This window comes from Microcaecilia unicolor, chromosome 10, assembly GCF_901765095.1.
Source record: "Microcaecilia unicolor chromosome 10, aMicUni1.1, whole genome shotgun sequence".
NCBI classification, from domain to species: Eukaryota; Metazoa; Chordata; class Amphibia; order Gymnophiona; family Siphonopidae; genus Microcaecilia; species Microcaecilia unicolor.
The window spans coordinates 200,923,647-200,949,608 of record NC_044040.1 but is presented as its reverse complement, the minus strand read 5'-3'; the positions used below and the strand labels follow the sequence as shown (position 1 = coordinate 200,949,608).

The following is a 25,962-nucleotide window of genomic DNA, read 5'->3' as shown; positions in this document are numbered from 1 at the left end:
TAGTATCACATCATACCTGATGCTATGGGTATATCTTGTTGGGCAGACTGGATGGACCGTTCAGGTCCCTATCTGCTGTCATCTACTATGTTACTGTGGTGCTCATTTTCAAAGCATTTAGACTTACAGAGATCCATAGGTTCCTATGGAACCAGTGGCGTTCCTAGGGCGGCTGACACCCAGGGCGGATCGCCGATGCGCAGCGCCCCCCCCCCCCCAGCGAAACGACACCTCCCCGCCCCGGGTGCATTTTTACCTGCTGGGGGGGGGGGGGGTGCCGCGCGCCTGTCGGCTTCGCTCGTTCCATGCGCCCTCTGCCCCGGAACAGGAAGTAACCTGTTCCGGGGCACAGGGAGCACGGAACGAGTAGCGCCGACAGGCGCGTGGCACACCCCCCCCAGCGGCGTGCACCCAGGGCGGACCGCACCCACCGCCCCCTCCTAGGAATGCCACTGCATGGAACTTTGTAAGTCTAAGTGCTTTGAAAATACGCCTCTATGTTACTGAAATTCCTGTAAACAGAATAAGATTTTGGTGAATGGAGCTGCATCAGTGGGAACTATGGTACTTTCCTATACAATGCTGTTTTGCAATTTACATACTGTGACTGACAATTTCTTTGCAAAATAATTTTTTCCCCATATAACAGGAATTTGTTTTAAATGGATTTAAGGCATTGCAACAGTGAAGCTAATTATATTGCTAAATATCCTACCATGAGTTACTACTAATAAAAACGAGAAAACAGTATTTGGAAACCTAATTTCTTCCAGGGCATCCTTTCTTGTTCAATTCATCTATAAACTAAACAGATTATAGAAACAAATTTTGCTTTATTTTTTTTCACTTGTGATATACAGAGCAACTAGGAAGCTTAAAACATCATTGAATTCTCCAGTGCCACAGAAAGAATATGAAACTGAGCCCCAAGCTGATAGCTGGAGCCAGATTACCACAACCACTAGACTCTCCACCTTGCCAAGGGGCTCTTTTACTAAGTGGCAGTAAGCAGGGGCGTAGCCAGACTTCGGTGGGAGGGGGGTCCAGAGCACGAGGTGAGGGGGCACATTTTAGCCCCCCCCGGTGCCGTCAACCCCCCGCCCCTTTTGACCCCACCCCAGCGGCACCGCCCCTCCCCTGTCCATTTCGACCCCCCCCTCCGTCCGCCGTCAACCCTCCCCCGCCACCACCAGGTACATTTGCTGGCGGGGGACCCCAACCCCCGCCAGCCGAAGTCCCCTTCAGTGCCGGTCTCCGAGTCCAGCGTGTTCGCTGATCTGGATTCTGTTTCTGTGAGTCCTGACGTCCTGCACGTTCCTACATGCAGGACATCAGGACTCACAGAAACAGAATCCAGATCAGCAACGCGCTGGAGACTGGCGCTGAAGAGGACTTTGGCTGGCGGGGATTGGGGACCCCTGCCAGCAAAGGTACCTGATGACGGCAGCGGTGGGAGAGGGTTGGCGGCTGTGGGGGGGGGTCGAATGTGGGGGAGGAAGGTTGGCAGCGAGGGGGGGGGGGTGGATGAAAGCAGGTGGACCAGGGCTAAATCTGCGGGGCCCATGCCCCCGTGGCCCACCTAGCTAAGCCCCTGGTGGTAAGCCCGTGTGCTTAACGCATGCCAATCTGGAGCTACGCAGGCACTGGCGATACTTCCACCCCTGGCGTGTGGCATTTCCGACACTAGTGGAAATATTCAAAAAATGTTTCTGCAGGGGGTTACCTGGTGGTAATTGGGCAGCGCTGCACGCTACCTGGTTACCGCTGAGTTAGCGCACCTCAATGGGTGGTGGTAAGTGCTCCTCCATGCATGGCTTTGCAGTAAGAGCAACATTACAGCATGGTCACGTCTTTTTTTGGCCTTTTTACCCACTGAGGTAAAAAGGGCCTCAGCGTGTGGCAAAAATGGCCCCCGCTGCTAGCGCAGGGTCCTTTTCACTGCAGCTTAGTAAAAGGGCCCCCAGAAGCTGAAGAACCAATATGCTGGAGGGATGCGCACAGACCAAAGAACTTTCAGTTCATTTCAGGCTCCTTTTATAAAGCCACACTAGCAATTCTGATGCAGCAAATGCAACGAAGCCCATTGAGTTCCTATGGGCTTTGTCACATTTGAAGAAATGTGAGGGCCATGGGCAGACTGGGGGGCAATTCCTTGCATTTACACGTGTTATAGAATGAGGGAGGATATGCACCTAATTTAGGCGCGTACATTTGCGCCACGTTTCAGTTGGTGCAAATGGCTGCTCCTAAAGTTAGGCACAATTCCTAGGCCTAAGCACTATTCTATAAATTGCGCCTAACTTTTAAGCGTGGCTTATAGAATAGCGCTTTTTCAGCACTGATTTTTTTCGTACCCATATATAGAATTCACCCCTTAATGCGTTAAAGTGTTTTGCAGCAATGTGCCTGTTAGAACGTACTAATCACGTGTTCGAGAGGGGGATGTGTCACGGGCAGGGAATGGGGCATGGAAGCATTATCCAGCAAGCGCATTTGCATTAGCGTTCGCTAACTGGAAAACACAAAATTCATGTGGGAGCAATTAGTGCCTCCGAAATAGAAGGCTGCAAGTGCTCCAATATTAACATTTTTTGAATAACGCACAGTAAACAGTAGCACAAGACCTGAAAAACAAAGAGATAATTGAAAAATGCCTTAAATACTGTTGCACTAGAAATATATATAGTATGCGGGAAAGTCCTGCATTAAAATATGATAAAACCATTTCTTAAAATCATTTAGGGGCCCTTTTACTAAGATGTGGTAAAAATGGTCTTAGCGTGTGTTTACACGTAGGGTTACCATATTTTGTCCTTCAAAAAGGAGGACACATGTCCCGCCCCCTTTCACACCCTGCCCTGCCCCCTGCCACATTTTCCCCTCCCCCATCACATACCCCGTCGCCCCCCCTCCCTGTCACCCCCCTCCCCTTACCTTAGTACTGCCCTGGTGGTCTAGTGACCTCTTCGGGCCGGAAATAGCCCCCTCTTTCCTGCCCGGTGCGCTGCCCTGCATGCATCCTTCCTGTTGCTGATCCTCGGTGCTGAGTCAAAATGGCCGCCGAGAGTTGAAGTCTCGCAGGTCACTTCAACTCTCGGCGGCCATTTCGAATTGGCTCCGAGGATCAGCAACAGAAGAGATGCATGCAGCAGCGCTCCGGGCGGGAAAGAGGGGGCTCTTTCCTGTCCCGAAGGTGGAAGAGGTCACTAGACCACCAGGGCACTAGTAAGTAAGGGGAGGGGAGACTAGCAATCTGCCTGTTTGTCCAGATTTCTGGACAAACGGGCAGGCTGGCAAAACCCGTCCAGTTGCCCGGACATGCCCTCAAAAAGAGGACATGTCCGGGTAAATCTGGACATATGGTAACCCTATTTACACAGGTCATTCCCCCGCTAAGGCCATTTTCATCATGTGGGTAAAATGGATAATTTCTGTATTTCCAGCATTAATGGACCCACATTAATTTTCCCTTTAGCGCACGGCTATTAGTGTGTGAATCCTTAACTACGCCTACTTTGTAGGCGGTAAGGGCTCACTCACTAACCATGCACTAATCAGTTAATGCATGGCAATGTAGCTTCACTAAACAGTTAGCATAGAACACGCCTACTTTCCACCCCAGCCCTGCCCTGGTACTAAAAAAACCAACAACATTTATTTTTTAGCACATGGGAAGCGTGCACATCCCGAAATTACCATAGGATACCTCAGTGCGCCCTGCAGTAAGCACTTTTTTTTGCTGGGGTAAGCGATTTTGGGAGGGGGGGACAAAAACCACTGGAAGTTAAAGGAGGCAAAACCCCAAATCCCTCCAGTGGAGTTTTGCTCAATAGCAGCTGTTTACCAACTCCTATCTGTACTTGGTAACAGGTGTAATCTCCAATGCCAATCTTTCCGGACATAGACATTTAAGTTCCCTTCTGAAATGGAGAATAAATGCCATTGAATTTACCAAAACATAGCCAGACCATGCCTCCTTGCCTTTTGCATGCACTTCTGTTTGAAACATGCAAATCCCGACTTTCTAAAATGGAGTCTTAAACATTTATGCAATACAAACGTTTAAGTGCCAGTTTATGCAAGCATCAAGGAGTGGAAGAGTGGCCTAGTGGTTAGAGCACTGGTCTTGCAATCCAGAGGTGGCTAGTTCAAATCCCACTGCTGCTCCTTGTGATCTTGGGCAAGTCACTTAACCCTCCATTGCCTCAGGTACAAACTTAGATTGTGAGCCCTCCTGGGACAGAGAAATATCCAGAGTACCTGAATGTAACTCACCTTGAGCTACTACTGAAAAAGGTGTGAGCAAAATCCAAATAAATAAATGCAAACACACCTTGCAGAATGACAGCCACAATGTTTTAGGAGGTATGCTGTCTGCCAGATACCAAGATCGGAGACATGATGGAGGTGTCATTGAGAATCGTCATTCCTACTCAAAGTTATTTGATATTGCTCATCCATGTTGGCACATATCACACTGCTAGATATATTAGTGATGTAAATATAAATTAAACATTTGACATAATAAAGGGGGGGGGGGAACCAAAAATCAGACGCAAGCAGCATGAAACAGCACTGAAATTTGCTGAATAGCCTTCCTTCAGAAGTTGACAAAACCCAATTTGCAAGATGAAGTGATTTAGAAAGAATGAAAAATATAATGCACGCCAACAGCACTCCGTGGAACGAACAAGCAAAAGCTAAAGGATTTTGTGTTTGCTGGCTCCCAAGACAATTTTAAGAACACCGGGTCATATACGGTGAGATAGTGAGAAAATGTACAATTCCTTTCTCACTGAACTGCTGAGGCATTTCATGCTGTGAATGTCCAACACCCTTCTCTGATCACCAGGCAAAGATTTCTATTCCCTGTCATTCTGGTCATGACATATTTTAGGGCTGCCTCAGTTGACTTAATGTCAGCCATTAGAGATATAACCCAGCTCCTCTTCATCAAGTCTTAGTACAAGTAGGAATATATTAAATCATGTTGCAGATCTATATAAAATAGTTTAAAGGAATTTTGTGATTCTAGCCTCAATCGATACCACCCTAGCTACTTTATTAATGTGTTTCTTTTCCAGCATCCCTCCCCCCCTTTTTATTCCTTGGACAATTATATCTCCCTATAAATCTATTTCCCCATCAATTTTTAAATTTCCCAATGAAACATGTAAAGAGTTAACAAGTGGAATGCGATGATGGGAAAAGAGATTACAAATATTCAATCGCATGCCCTTGCAACCTGAGACATCTTGTAGGTTTAAAATGATAATAATAGAACATCAGCATTGCTTACACATTAAAAATTGGAGGAACCGATGGTATGCCATTCTACTAATGCACAGCATTGCTTTGGCCAACTTGGGTATATGAAAAATTACAGAAGGACTTTACGAGACTGGGTGGCTAAATGGCAGATGATGTTTAATGTGAGCAAGTGCAAGGTGATGCATTTGGGAAATAAGAACCCGAATTATAGCTATGTCATGCAAGGTTCTACGTTAGGAGTTACGAACCAAGAAAGGGATCTGGGTGTCGTCGTCGATAACACACTGAAACCTTCTGCTCAGTGTGCTGCTGCGGCTCGGAAAGAGAATAGAATGTTGGGTATTATTAGGAAAGGTATGGAAAACAGGTGTGAGGATGTTATAATGCCGTTGTATCGTTCCATGGTGCGACCGCACCTTGAGTATTGTGTTCAATTCTGGTCGCCGCATCTCAAGAAAGATATAGTGGAATTGGAAAAGGTGCAGCGAAGGGGGACTAAAATGATAGCGGGGATGGGACGACTTCCCTATGAAGAAAGACTAAGGAGGCTAGAGCTTTTCAGCTTGGAGAAGAGACGGCTGAGGGGAGACATGATAGAGGTATATAAAATAATGAGTGGAGTGGAACAGGTGGATGTGAAGCGTCTGTTCACGCTTTCCAAAAATACTAGGACTAGGGGGCATGCGATGAAACTACAGTATAGTAAATTTAAAACAAATCGGAGAAAACATTTCTTCACCCAACGCATAATTAAACTCTGGAATTCGTTGCCGGAGAACGTGGCGAAGACGGTTAGCTTGGCAGAGTTTAGAAAGGGGTTAGACGGTTTCCTAAAGGACAAGTCCATAAACCACTACTAAATGGACTTGGGAAAAATCCACAATTCCAGGAATAACATGTATAGAATGTTTGTACGTTTGGGAAACTTGCCAGGTGCCCTTGGCCTGGATTGGCCACTGTCGTGGACAGGATGCTGGGCTCGATGGACCCTTGGTCTTTTCCCAGTGTGGCATTACTTATGTATTTATGTACTTAATTGACCACGTACCTAGTACGATTCAGAGTAGTAATAAGTGGCATATGCACCACTAGCAGGACCAAAGATGGATATTTTCTCTTGATACAATTGAACCTTCTGGCCTCCATACCCATTTGGAATGGAACACGTTCCATGGTTAAGGTAGGGGATTGGTTTATCTTTCCCACTATTTTGTTTTATATGGCGGACTGACATAGGAAAGAATCATCATATAGGGGCCCCTTCACAAAGGTACGCCAAAAATTGGCCTACGGTAGTGTGAGCACGTGTATTGGACGAACGGTGGAATATTTTGCCACCATATCTGGGAAAAAAGCGGGGATTTGAGCCAGGAAATGGATGTGCGGCAAAATTTTAAAAAGCGTGTGTCTATTATGGCGTGAGCCCTTACCACCACCCATTGACTTAGTGGTAAGGGCTCAAGGGTTACCTCAACAGCAACCGTTCAGCACACGCCAACTGCCGATTACTGCCAGGAACGCCCCCGAAGTAGAAAATATAAAATTAGTTTCTACCACATGTTTTGGGCATGTGTGAAACTCGGAATTAGCACCAGGCACACACATTAGCCAGCTGGTAATGCTGATTTGATGCACGCTGGACATGAAAGGGCCCTTACACATCTTTGTAAGAGGGCTCCTAAATGAGAAGACGATTAGTTGTTTAGAATTTTGGTATCATTTGCATTAGGCAGCCATTTTGGTTTTGTTTTTTCACAGTAAGTCTTATTTCCTGACACAGTGTGAAGTGAAACAAAGAACTCTTGTCCTGAAGAGTTCCTCATCCATATTCCCTTCAGCGTCAGAATAAATTATAGCAGCATTCTATTAGTTTTGATATCAAGCTGCTAACCTGTTTCTTCTTTTGTGAGTAAGTGCATATACAGTACTCATGCAATGCACGCCAATGTGGCTGCGCTGCCAATTACCGTGGGTCTTATCTCCTAAAGGGAACTAATCCCTTCCCACTGCTATGGCCCCCTGGCTTCTCAACAAAGAATAACATCCACCCCTCCCCCTCTCTAGCTATCCTGAGGGTCAGGATCATCATTTAGTTGGGCTCCTTCCAGTGGCTTCAGAAAGACAACAACAGCCCTTTCAATGCCAGAACACTTTCTAGCGGCTTCCTCCCCTTTCATCTGTGGTCCCTTCAACTTCAAAGTGCCCTCTAGTGACCTTTTCCATCTCACTACATCGCTTCCCTGGGAGAACTCCCCCTGGTGGTCAGGTCATGTCAGGGCAGGTCCTATGCATATCCCCTTATAGATACATACATATACACACATGCATACATATGAGGGTTAAATGAAAATTAATGCCTCCATCTCCATACTTCATCAGCAGATGGCAGCACTGACACACTACATACGTTCATTTATTCTTTGAAATATCTTCCTTCACTTCAGTTGGCCAGAAGTGTCTGCGTGAAGAGACTGTTTTGCTATTGTTTCTGAAATGGAAGCATGCAGTGAGCACTCGGTACAATTTAAGCAACGTGCTGTGATAGAATTTCTGACTTTTGAAAGAATCTTTCCAATTCAAATTCACTGCTGCACGTAGGTTATTTATGTTGATAATTGTGTTGATGTGAGTACTGTGCGTCGCTGGGCCAAAAATTGTAAAGATTGTGGACTGGGAAGAACTGATTTGTGGGATCAAAACTGAAGTGGATGATCTGTGATAGCACCGGACGAGTCTCATACATGAAAGGTTGATGAACTTGTGAAGGACAATAAGAGGATCGTTCAAAGCATTACATTGAAAAACTGAAAATTGTGAAAGAATGAGAAGAGTTTACAAGCACAAGAAGGAAATTTTGTTGCAAAATGACAATACTAGGCATCACACAGCATGAAATATCACAGAGGCTTTTGACTTCTGCTTTTGACTCCTAATTTGTCACCTGCTCGTAACCTTTATCTTGTCTTCCTCTCTTCAATAGTCCCTTTTCCCTATGTGTCCTATCTGTCTGCCCTACCCTTATCCCTTATTGGTCCTGTCTGTCTGCCTGTCCTGATTTAGATTGTAAGCTCTTTCGAGCAGGGACGGTCTTTTCTTCATGTTCAATTGTGAAGCGCTGCGTACGACTGGTAGCGCTATAGAAATGATTTATAGTAGTAGTAGTAGAGGCAATTGCGAAGCTGGGTCTACCATGGTTTTCAGTCAGGAGGATCTGATCTTTATTAAAAATCTGTATCTAGAGAAAGGCTACGTTTCTCATCGACACAGACTGGTGCAAGAATTTCCAGAAAAGAGGTGGAAGAGGATAAGCAAAGAATATATTTTGAAGAAATGGCTAGAAATGGGCTCAACTGACCGCCGGTCAGGAAGCAGCAGGGCCTGATCAGTTCTCAATGAAAAAAATATGGCAGTTGAAGAACCACGCAGTGAAGTGACATCGTTCAGGTAAGATGGCCAGCATGAGTGTAGGCTGATTGCAAATTTATTCAGGATGATATATCCCGCATTTTATCAAACTTGGTCAACTTTTGACAGAGTTATGCAGACAACAAGTTTTGAATAGTTGTTTTGAAGCATAGAGTATGTATACATGTATGTACTGTAGATATATATACATACATTCCTGAATCTTCATTTCCCCAATTGCAAAGGTGTAAAATACAAATTAATGCACGCCATCAACCTTTTCCTATATGAGCACGCAATTCTGGAACGCATTGCCACGCAACCTAAAAGCGACCTATGAACTGACCAACTTCCGTAAACTACTAAAGACCCATCTCTTCGACAAGATATACCACAAAGATCAAAACATGTGAAACCCCCACTTATATCCAGCAATGCTAATTATGCCTTCTGTCATATCACTACCATTTATTATTCCACTACTATGCAACCCCAAATTCTTCTATAACACCAAATGTCTACTTTCTTCTCATTTCCACTATCCAAGATATATTGAAAGCCACTTTGAGCCTGCAAAGAGGTGGGAAAATGTGGGATACAAATGCAATAATAAATAATAATAATATATAAAACATTAGTTATGGTATTTTTAGGAAGTAAATATATTAATGTTATGTTCTAAGCACATAGCATTCATGTTGTTATATGTCAGTATCTTTGTGAGGGATATGAGCTTAAGTGTGGCTGTGCCACATGAACTTTATCTTACCACAACATCACTTTGTATTTGTTCACACCGGAGTCTGCAAAGGCCTCTCCGGTACTATGTAAGCCACATTGAGCCTACAAATAGGTGGGAAAATGTGGGATATAAATGTAAAAAATAAATAAATAAAATAAAATAACTCAACTGAAGCCTCGCATCACCCTATGCTTGGAACAACCTTCCCGAGCCCTTATGCCAAGCCCCCTCCCTGCCCATCTTCAAGTCTTTGCTTAAAGCCCACCTCTTCAATGCTGCATTCGGCACCTAACTCTTACCATTCAGTAAATCCAGACTGCCCCAATTTGACCGCCCCTATCGGACTGTCCATTCACTTGTCTCTTAGATTGTAAGCTCCTTGAGCAGGGACCGTCCCTCTATGTTAAATTGTACAGCGCTGCGTAACCCTAGTAGCGCTTTAGAAATGTTAAGTAGTAGTAGTAGGTTATACATACGGACCTTTTTGTGAAAAAGTATAGAAGGTGAAGAATTGACATATATACTTTAGCTCAAGCAATATTACACAATCAACTGACTGCATATCTAAAATGTTCCAGATATGTCTCCCAACTCCCCAAAAATCCTTTATATGGCTGTATTATTTTTCTTGAAAGCGAGGGAATAGAACTGTACATTCACATCTGACAATCTGTATTATTTTTAATACATTCTGGTTTTGAGTTCCTGATGGTTATTCTTTTTAACGTTGGTAAAAAAAAAAAAAGAAAAATCCATCAAGATGTCACAAATCAGTAATCCCCAATAATAGTAATATATTTTTAAAAATGACTAAATTATATCATCTCTTTTCTGAACCATTTGCTAATGTGTCAAAACACTTTTCAGAACTGACTATTATAGAAATAATGATTTACTGCAATAATGGTTCTAAGGTAACATTACACATTCAAAACAGTAAGCCCATATATCTACAGTAGACCAAAAAAAAAACCCAATAGGAGGCAAGAAATAGTCTCATTACTTAAGTGTGCCTTTATGTATGGTGAGGGACCATTAACCTAATTGGACAATATTCAAAGGGACTTATCTGTGCAGTTTTCCAAAGTAGCAGGAATAAGTCCTTTGCTTTCACATTCCTGCCCCTTCTGAAAGGATAACTTAGAAAATAAGACCATAAGCATTGCCATACTGGGACAGACTAAAGATCTATCAAGCCTAGTATCCTGTTTCCAACAGTGGACAATCCAGGTCACAAGTAACTGACAAGATCCCAGAACAGTAAAACAGATTTTATGCTGCTTATCATAGAAATAAGCAATGGGTTTTCCGAAGTTCATCTTAATAATGGCTTATGGAATTTTCTTTTAGGAAATGATCCAAACCTTTTTTAAACCCTGCTAAGCTAACTGCTTTTCCTACATTCTTTGTCAGTGAATGCCAGTTTAATTACATGTTGTGTGAAGAAATATTTTTTCTGGTTTGTTTTAAATTTACTACATAGTAGCTTCATTGCATGCCCCCTAGTCCTAATATTTACCTCTACCCATTCCACTCCATTCAGTATTTTGTAAACCTCTATCATATTGGATAAGTTAATATAACGCCAGAAGATGTGCGAGTAAAGAGGAACAGGATTAGAGGTATGCTAGGGGAGGAGCCAATCTGGGTAGCAGTGATATTAGATGCTTTCCATGTAAGTTATCTACGTAAATCTGAACACATAATTTACAGGCTCAATCATATACAGATAACTCGTCCATATAAAGTTAGGTTTCTATATTCAGTGGTTTGATGGATACCTGAATGTGAAGTCCCACAGGGATCCGCCCTCTCACCGACTTTATTCAACTTAATGATGATACCCTTGGCCAAAATACTATCGAATCAAAACCTCAACCCATACATATACGCAGACGATGTAACGATCTACATCCCATTTAAACAAGATTTAAATGAAATTTCTAACGACATCAACCAAAGTCTACATCTCATGCATTCATGGGTGGATGCATTTCAGCTGAAACTCAATACAGAAAAAACTCAATGCCTCAATACAAATACTCACCTCTCAACATAACACGAACAAATTCACCACCATTAACATACCTAAATTGAATCTTCCAATCTCGGACACCCTAAAAATTCTTGGAGTCACCATTGATCGACACCTAACACTTGAGAATCACGCGAAAAACACAACCAAGAAGATGTTCCACTCAATGTGGAAATTAAAAAGAGTAAGACCTTTCTTCCCAAGGACCGTCTTTCGAGGCCTGGTACAATCAATTGTACTCAGTCACTTAGACTACTGCAACACACTCTATGCTGGCTGCAAAGAACAAATAATCAAGAAACTTCAGACAGCCCAGAACACGGCAGCTAGACTCATATTCGGCAAAACAAAATAGGAGAGTGCTAAACCTTTACGAGAAAAGTTGCACTGGCTCCCTCTTAAAGAACGCATCACGTTCAAAATTTGTACCCTAGTCCACAAAATCATTTACGGAGATGCCCCAGCCTACATATCAGACCTAATAGAATTACCATCTAGGAATGCTAAAAAATCATCCCGTACATTCCTCAATCATCATTTCCCCAACTTCAAAGGTCTAAAATATAAACTAATGCACACAATTCTGGAACGCGCTGCCGCGCAACTTAAAATCGATCTATGAACTAACTGACTTCCGCAACCTATTGAAGACCCATCTATTTAACAAGGCATACCACAAAGACCAACAAACGTGAACTACTTCACATATATCCAACACTGACTGAATATTTGCTATTATACTAATATCATGCTTTATCATTATGTACCCCAAATCTTCTGTAATACTAAATGTTTATTTCTTATACATCTCCACTATTCATGATGTAATGTAAGCCACATTGAGCCTGCAAAGAGGTGGGAAAATGTGGGATACAAATGCAATAAATAAATAAATGGATATTTTGGTACCCATAAAGATATATGGAAAACATCTGTATTTTTTTATACTCTTGTCATGCTAAATAGTGCTCTGTAAGATCTCAGAGGTCCATTGAGGACTTGATACACTGTTGCAACGAAACTGTTCAATTTATTCCAAAATATAATGCATAAAGGTTAGGGATGAGAACATCCATAACATTTTTGGTTTGCTTTCATTTTTTTTCCATATTCTTCTCAATTTTCTGATGTTTTTTTCAGTTCATTTCACATATTCATTTAATAACTTATTTTGTGCATGAATTACAACATTTTAATACATGAAACATGTATCTACCCATTGTCATGGGTGGATGTGAAGCGTCTGTTCACGCTTTCCAAAAATACTAGGACTAGGGGGCATGTGATGAAACTACAGTGTAGTAAATTTAAAACAAATCGGAGAAAACATTTCTTCACCCAATGCGTAATTAAACTCTGGAGTTCGTTGCCGGAGAACGTGGTGAAGGCGGTTAGCTTGACAGAGTTTAAAAAAGGGTTAGACGGTTTCCTAAAGGACAAGTCCATAGACCACTACTAAGTGGACTTGGAAAAATCCACAATTTCGGGAATAACACGTATAGAATGTTTGTACGTTTGGGAAGCTCGCCAGGTGCCCTTGGCCTGGATTGGCCGCTGTCGTGGACAGGATGCTGGGCTCGATGGACCCTTGGTCTTTTCCCAGTGTGGCATTACTTATGTACTTATGTCATAGGTTTGCATGTACACAAATGTTGTTCACACTAAGGAGCCTTTTCACTAAGCTGCAATAAGTAGCTAGTGTAGGTTTTATTGCACTGTAAATGTTAATGTGGACACTACTGCATGTGAAAACCAGTGAGTGTGGTGTATTATAAGAACATAAGAATAGCCATACTGGGTTAGACCAATGGTCCATCTTGCCTACTATCCTGCTTCCAACAGTGGTCAATCCAGGTCACAAGTACCAGGCAGAAACCCAAATAGTAGCAATAGTCCATGCTACCAATCCCAGTGCAAGTAGCAGCTTCCCCCATGTCCATCTCAATAAAAGACTATAGACTTTTCCTTAAGGAACTTGTCCAAACCTTTTTTAAACCCAGATATGCTAACAGCTGTTACCACATCCTCCAGAAGTGAGTTCCAGAGCTTAACTATTCTTTGAGTGAAAAAATATTTCCTCCTATTTGTTTTAAAAGTATTTCCATGTATTTTTATTGAGTGTCCCCTAAAGACTGAAAAATCGATTCACTTCTACCTGTTCTACACACTCAAGATTTTGTAGACGCCAATCAAATTTCCCCTCATCCTCATATGGGAGGAGTTCCACCCCCTTTATCATTTTGGTCGCTCTTCTTTGAACCTCCGCTGCTCCCCAGTATCTCTCCACACTCGTCCTTCCCTACACCCCTTCCCTTGCACTCCGCTCCATGGATAAATCCTTCTTATCTGTTCCCTTCTCCACTACTGCCAACTCCAGACTTCGCGCCTTCTGTCTCGCTGCACCCTACGCCTGGAATAAACTTCCTGAGCCCCTACATCTTGCCCCATCCTTGGCCACCTTTAAATCTAGACTGAAAGCCCACCTCTTTAACACTGCTTTTGACTCGTAACCACCCGCCTCCACCTACCCTACCCTCCTCTCCTCCTTCCTGTACACATTGATTTGATTACTTTATTTTTTGTCTATTAGATTGTAAGCTTTTTGAGCAGGGACTGTCTTTCTTCTATGTTTGTGCAGCGCTGCGTACACCTTGTAGCGCTATAGAAATGCTAAATAGTAGTAGTAGTAATCTCAAGGAGTATCAACATTCCATGTAGAACCCCAAAGAATAGCAAGATTCTGGAATCGTAAAGAGTGACAAGATTCCATGCAAGATTCGTAACCACTTGTAACCACTCGCCTCCACCTACCCTCCTCTCTTCCTTCCCGTTCACATTAATTGATTTGATTTGCTTACTTTATTTATTTTTTGTCTATTAGATTGTAAGCTCTTTGAGCAGGGACTGTCTTTCTTCTATGTTTGTGCAGCGCTGCGTATGCCTTGTAGCGCTATAGAAATGCTAAATAGTAGTAGTAGTAGTTCTAGTTCCACTACATATTTTTGAGATACGGTGACCAGAATCGAATGCAATACTCAAGGTGAGGTCGCACCATGGAGCGATACAGAGGCATTATAATATTCTTGGTCATATTTTGCATCTCTTTCCTAATAATTCCTAGCATCCTGTTTGCTTTTTTGGCAGCCGCCACACATTGTGCAGAAGATTTCACAATGACACCCATAGATCTTTTTCTTGAGTGCTGACTCCTAAAGTAGACCCTAGCATCAGGTAAAAAAAAAACAAACCCAAGCTTTGTTTTAGCTGCATAAGGTAGGGAGACGCAGATTGTGGGTGGAGATAGGACATGGCCACCAGTGACAGCTAGTGCATGGATTGGTGTCACGGCTGCTGATCATGTGACTGCACTAAATGCCACCTCAAGAGATTAAGGGGTCCTTTTACAACGGCGCATTGAAAATGGCTTGTGGTAGTGTAGGCGCAGGTTTTGGGCACACACCGATCCATTTTTTAGCGTGCCTGTAAAAAAGGACTTTTTTTTTTTTTTTGCTGAAAATAGATGTGTGGCAAAATCAAAATTGCCGCATGTCCATTTTGGGTCAGAGACCTTACCACCAGCGATAGACCTAGTGGTACAGAATCTGGGCAGTAATGACCTACGTGCATCAAATGGACGCGCGCAGAAAATAAAAAATATTTTCAGACGCGCGTAGCGGATGCATGTCAAAATCGAAATTGCCACAAGGGCCACGCAGTAACCGGGCAGTAACTCCAATCTGGCATGCATTCGGCACAGCCACATATCAACAGCCTGGTAGCATGGCCTCAATCTATGTCCTCCATAATCTGATTCCCCAACACATGTAAGGTCCTCAGAGCAGACCTCCGCACGTGACTACCCTTCCCCCTAATCCAATCCCCACAATGACCCTCGCAAAGGGAGACCTACTAATACTACTACTAATTATTTCTATAATGCTACTAGACATACGCAGTGCTGTACACGTGGAGGGGCATAATCTGGCATTTGGTATAAGTGGGTACCTAAAAGCAGAAGCTGCCCACGCAACTTACAGTATTCTGTATGTTATATGTGTCACTGGAGCCCTGCCCATGTCCTACACATGCTTTGCCTCTGTACGCCTCTTGCATTTACATGCTGCATTAGGTACATTTAGAGGGCCATAATCGAACTGTCATCTTTTCCTTCGATAATACGGTTGGCGCTGGCTAAATCTCAACATTTAGGTCGAATGTTGAGATTGCCAGGTTTAGAGATGGCCAGGTTCAGTTTTTGGCCATAATGGAAACCAGGCCCGGCCATCTCAAACCCGGCGAAATGCAATCCTTTTGGTTGTGGGATGAGCCAGTAGTGCACTGGCCCCCCTGACATGTCAGGACACCAACTGGGCACCCTAGGGGGCACTGCAGTGGACTTCAAAAATTGCTCCCAGGTGCATACCTCCCCTTCCTTGAGTGCTGAGCCCCCCAAATCCAGCCCCCAACCCACTTCCCACAACTCTACACCATTACCATAGCCCTAAGGGGTGAATGGGGGCAGCTACATGTAGGTACAGTGGGTTTTTTTTTTGGGGGGGGGGGTTTGGAGGGCTCAACATATACCACTACAAGTGTAACAGATAGGGAGGGGATGGGCCTGGGTCCACCTGCCTGAAGTGCACTGCACCCACTAAAAGTGCTCCAGGGACCTGTATACTGCTGCGATGGACCTGAGTATGACATTTGAGGCTGGCATAGAGGCTGGCAAAAAAAGTTTTTAAAGTTGTATTTTTGAGGTGGGAGGGGGTTAGTGACCACTGGGGGAGTCAGGGGAGGTGATCCCCGATTCCCTCCGGTGGTCATCTGGTCAGTTAGGGCACTTTTTTGGGACTTGGACATGAAAAAAAAAAGGGACCAAATAAAGTGGACCAAATTCTCGTCAGGGCCGGCTTTGTTTTTTCGATTATCGGGCAAAGCCGGCCATCTCAATGCACGCCCCCCCCCCCCCCGTCCTGCCTTCGTTACCGTGCCAACACGTCCCCTTGAACTTTCGCTGGCCCCGCGACGGAAAGCAGTTGGAGCTGGCCAAAATTGGCTTTCGTTTATACCGATTTGGCTGGATTCAGGAGATCGCTGGCCATCTCCCAATTTGTGGCGGAACATGGCCGGCGATCTCTTTCGAAAATAAGCTAGTTAGTGAAATAGCAATGGAATATGAGCTAACGTAAGTTCGCTCCTTTCTGATCTTGAATATTCTGGTGCTTCTTGGTTTATGTGTATGGACATTATTTATATTTTTGGATTACTGTTTTTCAGTCAACAGATTTGTGTGTGTGTGTGTGTGTGTGTGTGTTGGGGTGGTTGTTTATACAGATTCCCATTGAAGTTGTCATAATCCTGGTTCAATGTAATAAAATATAATATATAAAATAAGCATTTGACATTAAAAAAAAAGAAATAAATTAAGGGATACAAAATTGGGAGTATGAATGATGTATAGAGTTTTCAGCTAAACTCACTGAAATTTAGCTCAGCTGTGGTTGCAGCTTATACTGAATCCTCCTTGGTTCCCTTTTAACTAGAGTTTTACAGGATTGTGTTATTTTCTAGGTATCTGATATATCGTTCATGTTTTGGGATTGACTATTTTTGATTTTTGTTTACATCTTTTGTCTCTCCCTTGGGGATTTTTTGTTGCTAGGTTCACCGTAGCAGAATATTGACATTTGCTGTGCACACATGTGCTTGTCAGTGTCAGTATTCAATACATTTACATGCATAGCACATGCATAAATGTAAACACTCTTTGCAGGCAGGGCACGGCTCCTGCATGTGTTGAATAGGCTTTGCATTTAAGAACATAAGAACATAAGCACCGCCATACTGGGAAAAGACCAATGGTCCATCAAGCCCAGCATCCTATCTCCAACAGCGGCCAATCTAGGCTTCAAGAACCTGGCAAACCACCCCCCCCCCCCCCAAAAAAAAAAAATAATAATAATTAATTAATTTTTAATAATGTTCAATCGACTTTTCCCTCAGGAATCTGTCCAAACCCCCTTTAAATTCCGTAAGGCCAGCTGCTGTCACTACATTCTCCGGCAACGAGTTCCAGAGTCCAACTACACGCTGAGTAAAGAAAAACTTTCTCCTATTTGTTTTAAATCTACCATATTCTAGCTTCATCTTGTGTCCCCTGGTTTTGTTGTTGTTTGAAAGTGTAAACAAACGCTTCACATCTGTCCGCTCTACTCCGCTCATTATCTTGTAGACTTCTATCATATCACCCCTCAGCCGCCTTTTCTCCAAGCTGAAGAGCCCTAACCTTCTTAGCCTTTCCTCATAGGGAAGTCGTTCCATTCCTTTTATCATTTACTGAACTTAATTTTTGCAGTTAAAGTGCAATGAGTGTGAAAACTTACTGCCCTTTAGAAAAAGGGCCCCCTTAAATGCACACGGAGGAAATGTAGATCCCCAATACAATTCAGCAACTTACCAATGCTGGAATACCCAGGCGTAGTTGGATCACCCCCGCTATTTACGGCGACTAAAAAGGATTTACTTTCAGCATCCGAGGTCTTTGGCAAGTCACATGGATCGACATAGAGGAGCACTCCTCCAAAGCCTGCTTCTTCTAACAGAGAGAGCTGGGGGGGGAAAGCAAAAAAGATGGATGCTTTTTAATCTGAACATCTATGATAATTCAGCATAGTGCATAATTACTATGGAAAAGAACCTGAAACAAAGAAATCTGAATTTCCTTAATTACTTTGATTATGTATCTCCCATTTTCCCTTGTTAACACATTGTGAGCTCATTTACCAGTACAGTGTCAAAATCAGCTTTAAAAAAAAAAAAAACCTCAGAAAGGATCCAAATCATTGGTGCGAATATGGCAATTTGCTTTTACAATTTATTGTGGTACAGACATATCACTTGATTACAGTCAATAATTTGAACTGTAAAGCATTAAGTAGTGAAAGGTAACAGGCAGGGCTTACAAAAGGACATTCATTCTTGTACCCTCCATTAACTACTAGGCACCTTGCCTCCCGTCCCCAACAATAATGATCACCTTAAAACCACCCTCCCAGAATAACCTGAGTAAATGGGCTATTTGGAGTGGAGGAGTTGCCTAGTGGTTAATGTAGCGAACTTTGATCCTGTGGAACTGGGTTCAATTCCCACTGCAGCTCCTTGTGACTCATAGTAACATAGTAGATGACGGCAGAAAAAGACCTGCATGGCCCATCCAGTCTGCCCAAGACAAAGTCATATGTGTATACCTTACCTTGAATTTGTACCTGTCCTTTTCAGGGCACAGACCATATAAGTCTGCCCAGCAGTATTTCCCGCCTCCCAACCACCAGTCCCACCTCCCATCACCGGCTTTGGCACAGACCGTATAAGTCTGCTCTCCACTATCCTCGCCTCCCAACCACCACCCCCTCTTCCCCCCACCTGCTCTGCCACCCAATTTCAGCTAAGCTTCTGAGGATCCATTCCTTCTGCACAGGATTCCTCTATGCATATCCCACGCATGTTTGAACTCCGTTACCGTTTTCATCTCCACCACCTCCCGCGGGAGGGCATTCCAAGCGTCTACCACCCTCTCCGTGAAAAAATACTTCCTGACATCTTTCCTGAGTCTGCCCTTAACCCTCCATTGCTCCAGTTACAACTATGTACCTGTATATACTATATAAACCGCTTTGAATGTAGTTGCAAAAATCACAGAAAGGCGGTAGATCAAGTCCTATTTCCCTTTCCCTATTTGAGATTCTACATGGAATGTTGCTACTATTGGAGATTCTAGATGGAATGTTGCTACTATTGAGATTCTGTTGCTACTGTTTGAGATTCTACATGGAATGTTGCTAGTGGAGGAGTAGCCTAGTGGTTAGTGCAGTGGACTTTGATCCTGGGGATTCCCACTGCAGATCCTTGTGACTCTGGGCAAGTTACTTAACCATCCATTGTCCCAGGTACAAATAAGTACCTGTATATACTATGTAAACTGCTTTGAATGTAGTTGCAAAAAGCTCAGGAAGGCAGTATATCAAGTCCCATTCCCTTTTCCTATTTGAAAGTTGCCTACCTTCCCTAGTGGTGAAAGTCCCTCCTAAAGTTTCTTCTTTGAGTTTGTGTGGTTGTCAAAAATTTGACTGCACCTGTACTTTGGCCCCCCCCCCCCCCCCCCCCCCCTAGATGAATGCCTAGCCATGCCTAATGGTTGGGCCAGCCCTGGTAACAGGAAAAGTTGGTTTTTTAGAAGTAAATCAATTGATATTATATAACTTATTTTTGTAAGTATTCAACAATAGCAATGTTTATTAACAAAGGCTAAGAGGATAACATTTTATTAGGTCATCTAAGTACGAAAATTGATGATTAGTGCATTCGAAATTATGCACAAAAAAAGAAAAGGTGGATCTGGTTGATTCTACTATGATAAGTGTGGATTTTAAATCGTTACAAAATGCACACATGAAGAAATTTGTTATAATTTGAAAACATCTATAGTTTGTTAGAGAATGTTTGACCAATTATATAGAGATGCCTAAATTTATGTGCATACCATAATTATCAATCTGCCTCCCTGGATGGATGGCTGGCTAGGTTCATAACCGTATGCTAATGAGCATACATCAGCTCGTCTCCAGCGTTCCCTTCCCTCTCAGTTTCCCGCCCTTGCGGAAAGATGAAATGATATCAGAGGAGGGCAGGACACAGAGGGAAGGCAAGGGAAGGCTGGAGGCGACGCGAGCCAAGCCTGCCGCCGCTGCGACCTGAGGTAACATGAACGGTTTAAAGGCAGGGCGGCAGGAAGGACAAGAGGACGGTTGTGGGAGATGACAGCGGGCAGGTGAGAGTAGGGGGTTCAACTCGACCTTGGGTGCTTAAAACGGAGGCAGGTAGGAGCTGGGGTGCCTCACTGGACATGGATTGGATGGGAAGGGAGGGCAGGGCAAAGGAGAATCGCTGGACATAGGTGGGATGGGAGGGGAGAATTGCTGGACATGGAGGGGAGGGCAGGGGAGAGAGGGAAATCGCTTAGACAATAGCCTTACTAGGGCCCGTTTCATTTTTCGTGAAACGGGCTTTGTTGCTTGTCATTTATAAAGCAGAAGGTTAACCCTTGGTTTACTGCATATTAACTGTGAAAATACCACTAAGCCCCTTAACGTGGCTCTGCACTAGCAGATAAAGTGGGGTAAACCGGGCATTATCCTCCAAATTCTATAAAAGTTGCTATAAATTGCGCACCTCTTCAGCTTGAAAGTTGCAATGTACTCATGAATATTTCAATGCATAATACTTTTGTATCTTTTGAAATTATATGCAATTTTACTATCCTTGATTAAGATAAACAACATCAACATTTCAATGTACCAGTATTAATAGGCTATGCACCTCTTCTGAAAAAGTGTTTTAGCGGTCAGCAGTGATAAATATTTAATGGCCAATGGCATATTAATGTGCCACTTCATAGACTGGTACCTCTGGCATACACCAGGATAAATCAAACGGCAGGCACAAAATATTATAAATAAATAATGAGACCCTACATGGCTTTAATTTTACTAGGTGAGAATGGCGATTAACAGATGAAGTTCTAGAATAAGAATGCTGAATTCCCACATCCAAATAAGGATTCACAGAAAACAAAATAAAAGCGAGGAGGTCATTTGTATCCAGTACCCAATAGTAAAATTGGTTATAGTCAGGGCTGCTGGTTTCTGGCAATTGATGCATCATTAGCATTGAATCATGGGAAACCTAGCTGAGCAGGAGGCCATTGCAACCACTAAACCCCGCCCACATGCTCCCTGTATGGTCAGTGTTAGACTTTGCTCCTCCTCCAAGCCACGCTTCCCTTCTACCCATCAGCCAGGCTGCCACTTTCCCCCAGATTCTATATAGAGTGCCTAGAGATCCGCGCCGCAATCTAAGTGTATTCTATATCAACGCGCATAACTTAATTGGCTTAACAAGCTCATCAACGTTGATGACAGCTCTCAACGAGCAATAATGAGCACTAATTGGCAATAAATTATGCGCACAACTCGCTTACACCGAATTCTGTATAGCACGCCTAGAGATCCTTGCTGAAATCCAGGTTGATTCTATAACAAAATGCTTAATTGGCTTAGCAAGCTAATTAGCATTGATAACAGGACTTAACAAGCAATAAGCACTAATTGGCAATAATTAAAATTTACATGCACAATTCGCTAAGCGTATTCCGTAAATGCACTGCGCCTAACTTCTAACATGCACAGACAAAAAGGGGGCGTGGTTGTGGGCAGGGATAAGGGCATTTCAAAGCCATTCTGAAATTTACGCATGTAGTTATAGAATATGGCCCTCTGTGTCTAAATCTGCACCATGGTTACATTGGTGTAAATGGAGGCACACGGTTTTAGGCGCTGTCATACCAAGTCTATTCTATATAGTGCGCCTAAATGTAGGCTCCTCTTATAGAATATACTTAAGCGCAAATGTTTTCTACATGATTTTTTTAGGTGCCATATATAAAATCCACCTCTAGTGTAACACACTGTACCTAACTTCTAACATGCGCAGGCAAAAAGAGGCGTGGTTATAGGTAGGGAAATCAGCATTTCGTGGGCATTCTGAAATTTACGTGTGTAGTTATAGAATATGGCTCTGTGCACCAAAATCTACGCCAAGTTTTTGATGGTGTAAATGGAGGCACATAGTTTTAGGTGCTGGGATATCAACTACTTAGTAACATAGTAGATGATGGCAGAAAAAGACCTGCATGGTCCATCCAGTCTGCCCAACAAGATAAACTCATATGTGCTACTTTTTTTGTATACCCTACCTTGATTTGTACCTGTCCTGTATAAGTCTGCCCAGCACTATCCCCGCCCCCCAACCACCAGCCCCGCCTCCCACCACTGGCTCTGGCACAGACCATATAAGTCTGCCCAGCACTATCCCCGCCTCCCACCACCAGTTCTGGCACAGACCGTATAAGTCTGCCCAGCACTATCCCCGCCTCCCAACCACCAGCCCCGCCTCCCAACCACCAGCCCCGCCTCCCACCACCGGTTCTGGCACAGACCGTATAAGTCTGCCCAGCACTATCCCCGCCTCCCAACCACCAGACCCGCCTCCCACCACCAGCTCTGCCACCCAATCTCGGCTAAGCTCCTGAGGATCCATTCCTTCTGAACAGGATTCCTTTATGTTTATCCCACGCATGTTTGAATTCCGTTACTGTTTTCATTTCCACCACATCCCACGGGAGGGCATTCCAAGCATCCACTACTCTCTCCGTGAAAAAATACTTCCTGACATTTTTCTTGAGTCTGCCCCCCTTCAATCTCATTTCATGTCCTCACGTTCTACCGCCTTCGCATCTCCGGAAAAGGTTCGTTTGCGGATTAATACTTTTCAAATATTTGAACGTCTGTATCATATCACCCCTGTTTCTCCTTTCCTCCAGAGTATATATGTTTAGGTCAGCAAGTCTCTACTCATACGTCTTGTAACGCAAATCCCATACCATTCTCGTAGCTTTTCTTTGCACCGCTTCAATTCTTTTCACATCCTTAGCAAGATACGGCCTCCAAAACTGAACACAATACTCCAGATGGGGTCTCACCAACGACTTATACAGGGGGGCATCAACACCCCCTTTCTTCTGCTGGTCACACCTCTCTCTATACAGCCTAACAACCTTCTAGCTACGGTCACCGCCTTGTCACACTGTTTCATCGCCTTCAAATCCTCAGATACTATCACCCCAAGATCCCTCTCCCCGTCCGTACCTATGCGTATTCTATATACCGTGCCTAAATCTAGGTGCTGCTTATAGAATACAAATAGTCAGAAGCAGAGGTGTAGCTATGTGGGGCCACGGGGACCTGGGACCCTGTAGATTTGGCCCTGGACCCCCCGACAACAACCCTCTCGCCCCCTCCCCCCATCGCCGTCGCCATCTCCGTCTGCTACCTTTGTTGGCGGGGTCCCCAACCCAGCCGAGGTCCTCTTCTTCCGGCGCAAGGCTTCGTTCTGTTTCTGTGAGTCTGATGTCCTGCACGTACAAGTGAAAAAATTATTTTGGGCCTCTTACCAAAGCATTGTAGCAATTCCCGGTGCAGCAAAGCCGACAAAGTCCATTCACTTTGAATGGGCTTCATCGGCATTGCTGCGTGGGAATAGCTAGCATGGTTTGGTAAAAGAGGCTCGTAATTACCACCCCTGCCATCCTCCAACATTACTAAGTAACTCACAAGAAACTGAGTCCTGCAGTGAAGGTAGGTAACATCAGAGAAAGGATTGGAAGGGAAGACGAGGGGAATAGGCAAGACAATGGAATGAAGACTGTGTGGATCAGAGAAAAGGTGTGAAGGGATTGTAAATGCATGTACTTTAGAAAATAAGAACATACGTGTTGCCATATTGGGACGCACCAAAGGTCCATTAAGACCAGTATTCGGTTTTCAGCAGCGGCCAATCCAGGTCACAAGTACCTGGTAAGATCCCAGAACAGTAAAACAGATTTTAAGCTGTAGATTTTCCAATTCCATTCTAATAATGACTTATGAATTTAGGAAATTAGCCAAACCTTTTTTGAACCCTGCTAAGCTAACTACTTTTATCACTTTCTCTGGCAACAAATTCCAGAGTTTAATTACTCAATGAGTAAAGAAATATTTTTTCTGATTTGTTTTAAATGTACTACTTTGTAGCTTCATTGCATGCCCCCTAGTCCTAGTAGTTTTGGAAAGAGTAAACAAGCGATTCACGTCCACCTGTTCCACTCCACTCATTATTTTATAGACCTCTGTCATATCTCGTCTTAGCTGTCTTCTCCAAGCTGAATTGCCCTAGCTGCTTTAGCCTTTCCTCATATGGAAGTTGTCCCATCCCCTTTATCATTTTTGTTCTTCTCTGTACCTTTTCTAATTCTGCTGTATCTTTATTGAAAAGCGGTGACCCGAATTGCACACAGTGTTCGAGGTGCAGAACTGAGAGATCAAGCTGCAACAGGATTTCAAAAACTTTAATGCTGAATTTTCTAACCCTGGTCACAGAATATACAGTACTCATAGGACACCGGAGGCTGTGGTTATTGGAGATCATATTGGCTTCAATTTCATTTTCAAAGAAAATCACATAATAAAGGATGTTTTAAGCTAAGCACAAGAAGACATTGTTCCCAAATTATGCCTGTAAAATACTGTACTGCAGCCTGAGACACGTTTGTCCTTCAGATTAATCTCTGCATGGAATGCTTCATAAAGTCTTATATATATAAAAAAATATAAATCCAGAAGAAGCAAGTTTCACACTTGCATTGTTAATTATGATAATACCATACTTCACTGCATTGTAAAACTATTGATAGGTATTTAGCATTGTATTTCAATGTTTCAATTCAAAAAGTTGCATTATATTTTTTTGTTAATGAACAGAAATGAAACAAAACAACAAAAGCAAAATTAAAATGAGATGATGCCTTATTTATTGCGCTGAGAATATCCCCCAAATTCTATAAATGCAACTCAAAATTGCACGCACTAATTTGGATATGTGCTCAATTTGTGTGCACAATTTAATTGAACGAGCCAATTAGTGCCAATAATTGACTGCTAACGATCAATTAATGGAACTAATTGGCAACAATTTGCATTTACGCATGCATCTTCCTAGTCAGTATTCTATAAAGATATGCCGGTAAATATTTAAGCATGGATCAGAAAAAGGGATGTGACCACGGGAGGGGCATGGGTGGTCAGGAACGTGCCTAGAACGTGCGTTCATTGTTACAGAATACGACAGATCCACAATTAATTTAGGCATGGGGATTTACACCAGGTTTTGTTGATGATATGTTGAAACCCGTTGCTCAGTGTGCTGTGGCGTCTAAGAAAGCAAATAGATTGTTAGGTATTATTAGGAAAGGAAAGGAAAACAAAAACGAGGACATTATAATGCCTTTGTGGAGGAGTAGCCTAGTGGTTAGTGCAGTAGACTTTGATCCTGGGGAACTGAGTTCAATTCCCACTGCAGGTCCTTGTGACTCTGGGCAAGTCACTTCACCCTTCATTGCCCCTGGTACAAAATAAGTACCTGAATATATGTAAACCACTTTGAATGTCAAGTCCCAGTTCCCTTTACCTATTTGAGATTCTACATGGAATGTTGCTATTCCACTAGCAACATTTCATGTAGATGCCTGCCCTTGCAGATCAGGAATGCGGCCGCGCAGGCTTCTGTTTCTGTGAGTCTGACGTCCTGCACATATGTGCAGGATGCCAGACTCACAGAAACAGAAGCCTGCGCGGCCGCATTGCTGATCTGCAAGGGCAGGCTTCTACATGGAATGTTGCTAGTGGAGGAGTAGCCTAGTGGTTAGTGCAGTGGACTTTGATCCTGGGGAGCTGAGTTCAATTCCCAGTGCAGCTCCTTGTGACTCTGCGCAAGTCACTTAACCCTCCAATGCCCCTGGTACAAAATAAGTACCTGAATATATGTAAACCGCTTTGAATGTAGTTTCAAAAAAAAAAAA

The 25,962-nt window shown here is 43.3% G+C and overlaps 1 protein-coding gene across 1 annotated transcript in view; it reads right to left on the bottom strand.

Annotated features, from left to right (window-relative positions):
* Window positions 1–25,962, bottom strand: part of NAALADL2 (N-acetylated alpha-linked acidic dipeptidase like 2) — a gene marked incomplete at its 5' end in the record, with an annotated part of 477,074 nt that overhangs the window by 267,905 nt on the left and 183,207 nt on the right. Inside the window, one exon of the mRNA XM_030215679.1 lies at window positions 17,911–18,061. Within this exon, the coding sequence (XP_030071539.1) occupies window positions 17,911–18,061 (151 nt within the window). The remainder of the gene's footprint in view (window positions 1–17,910; window positions 18,062–25,962) is intronic.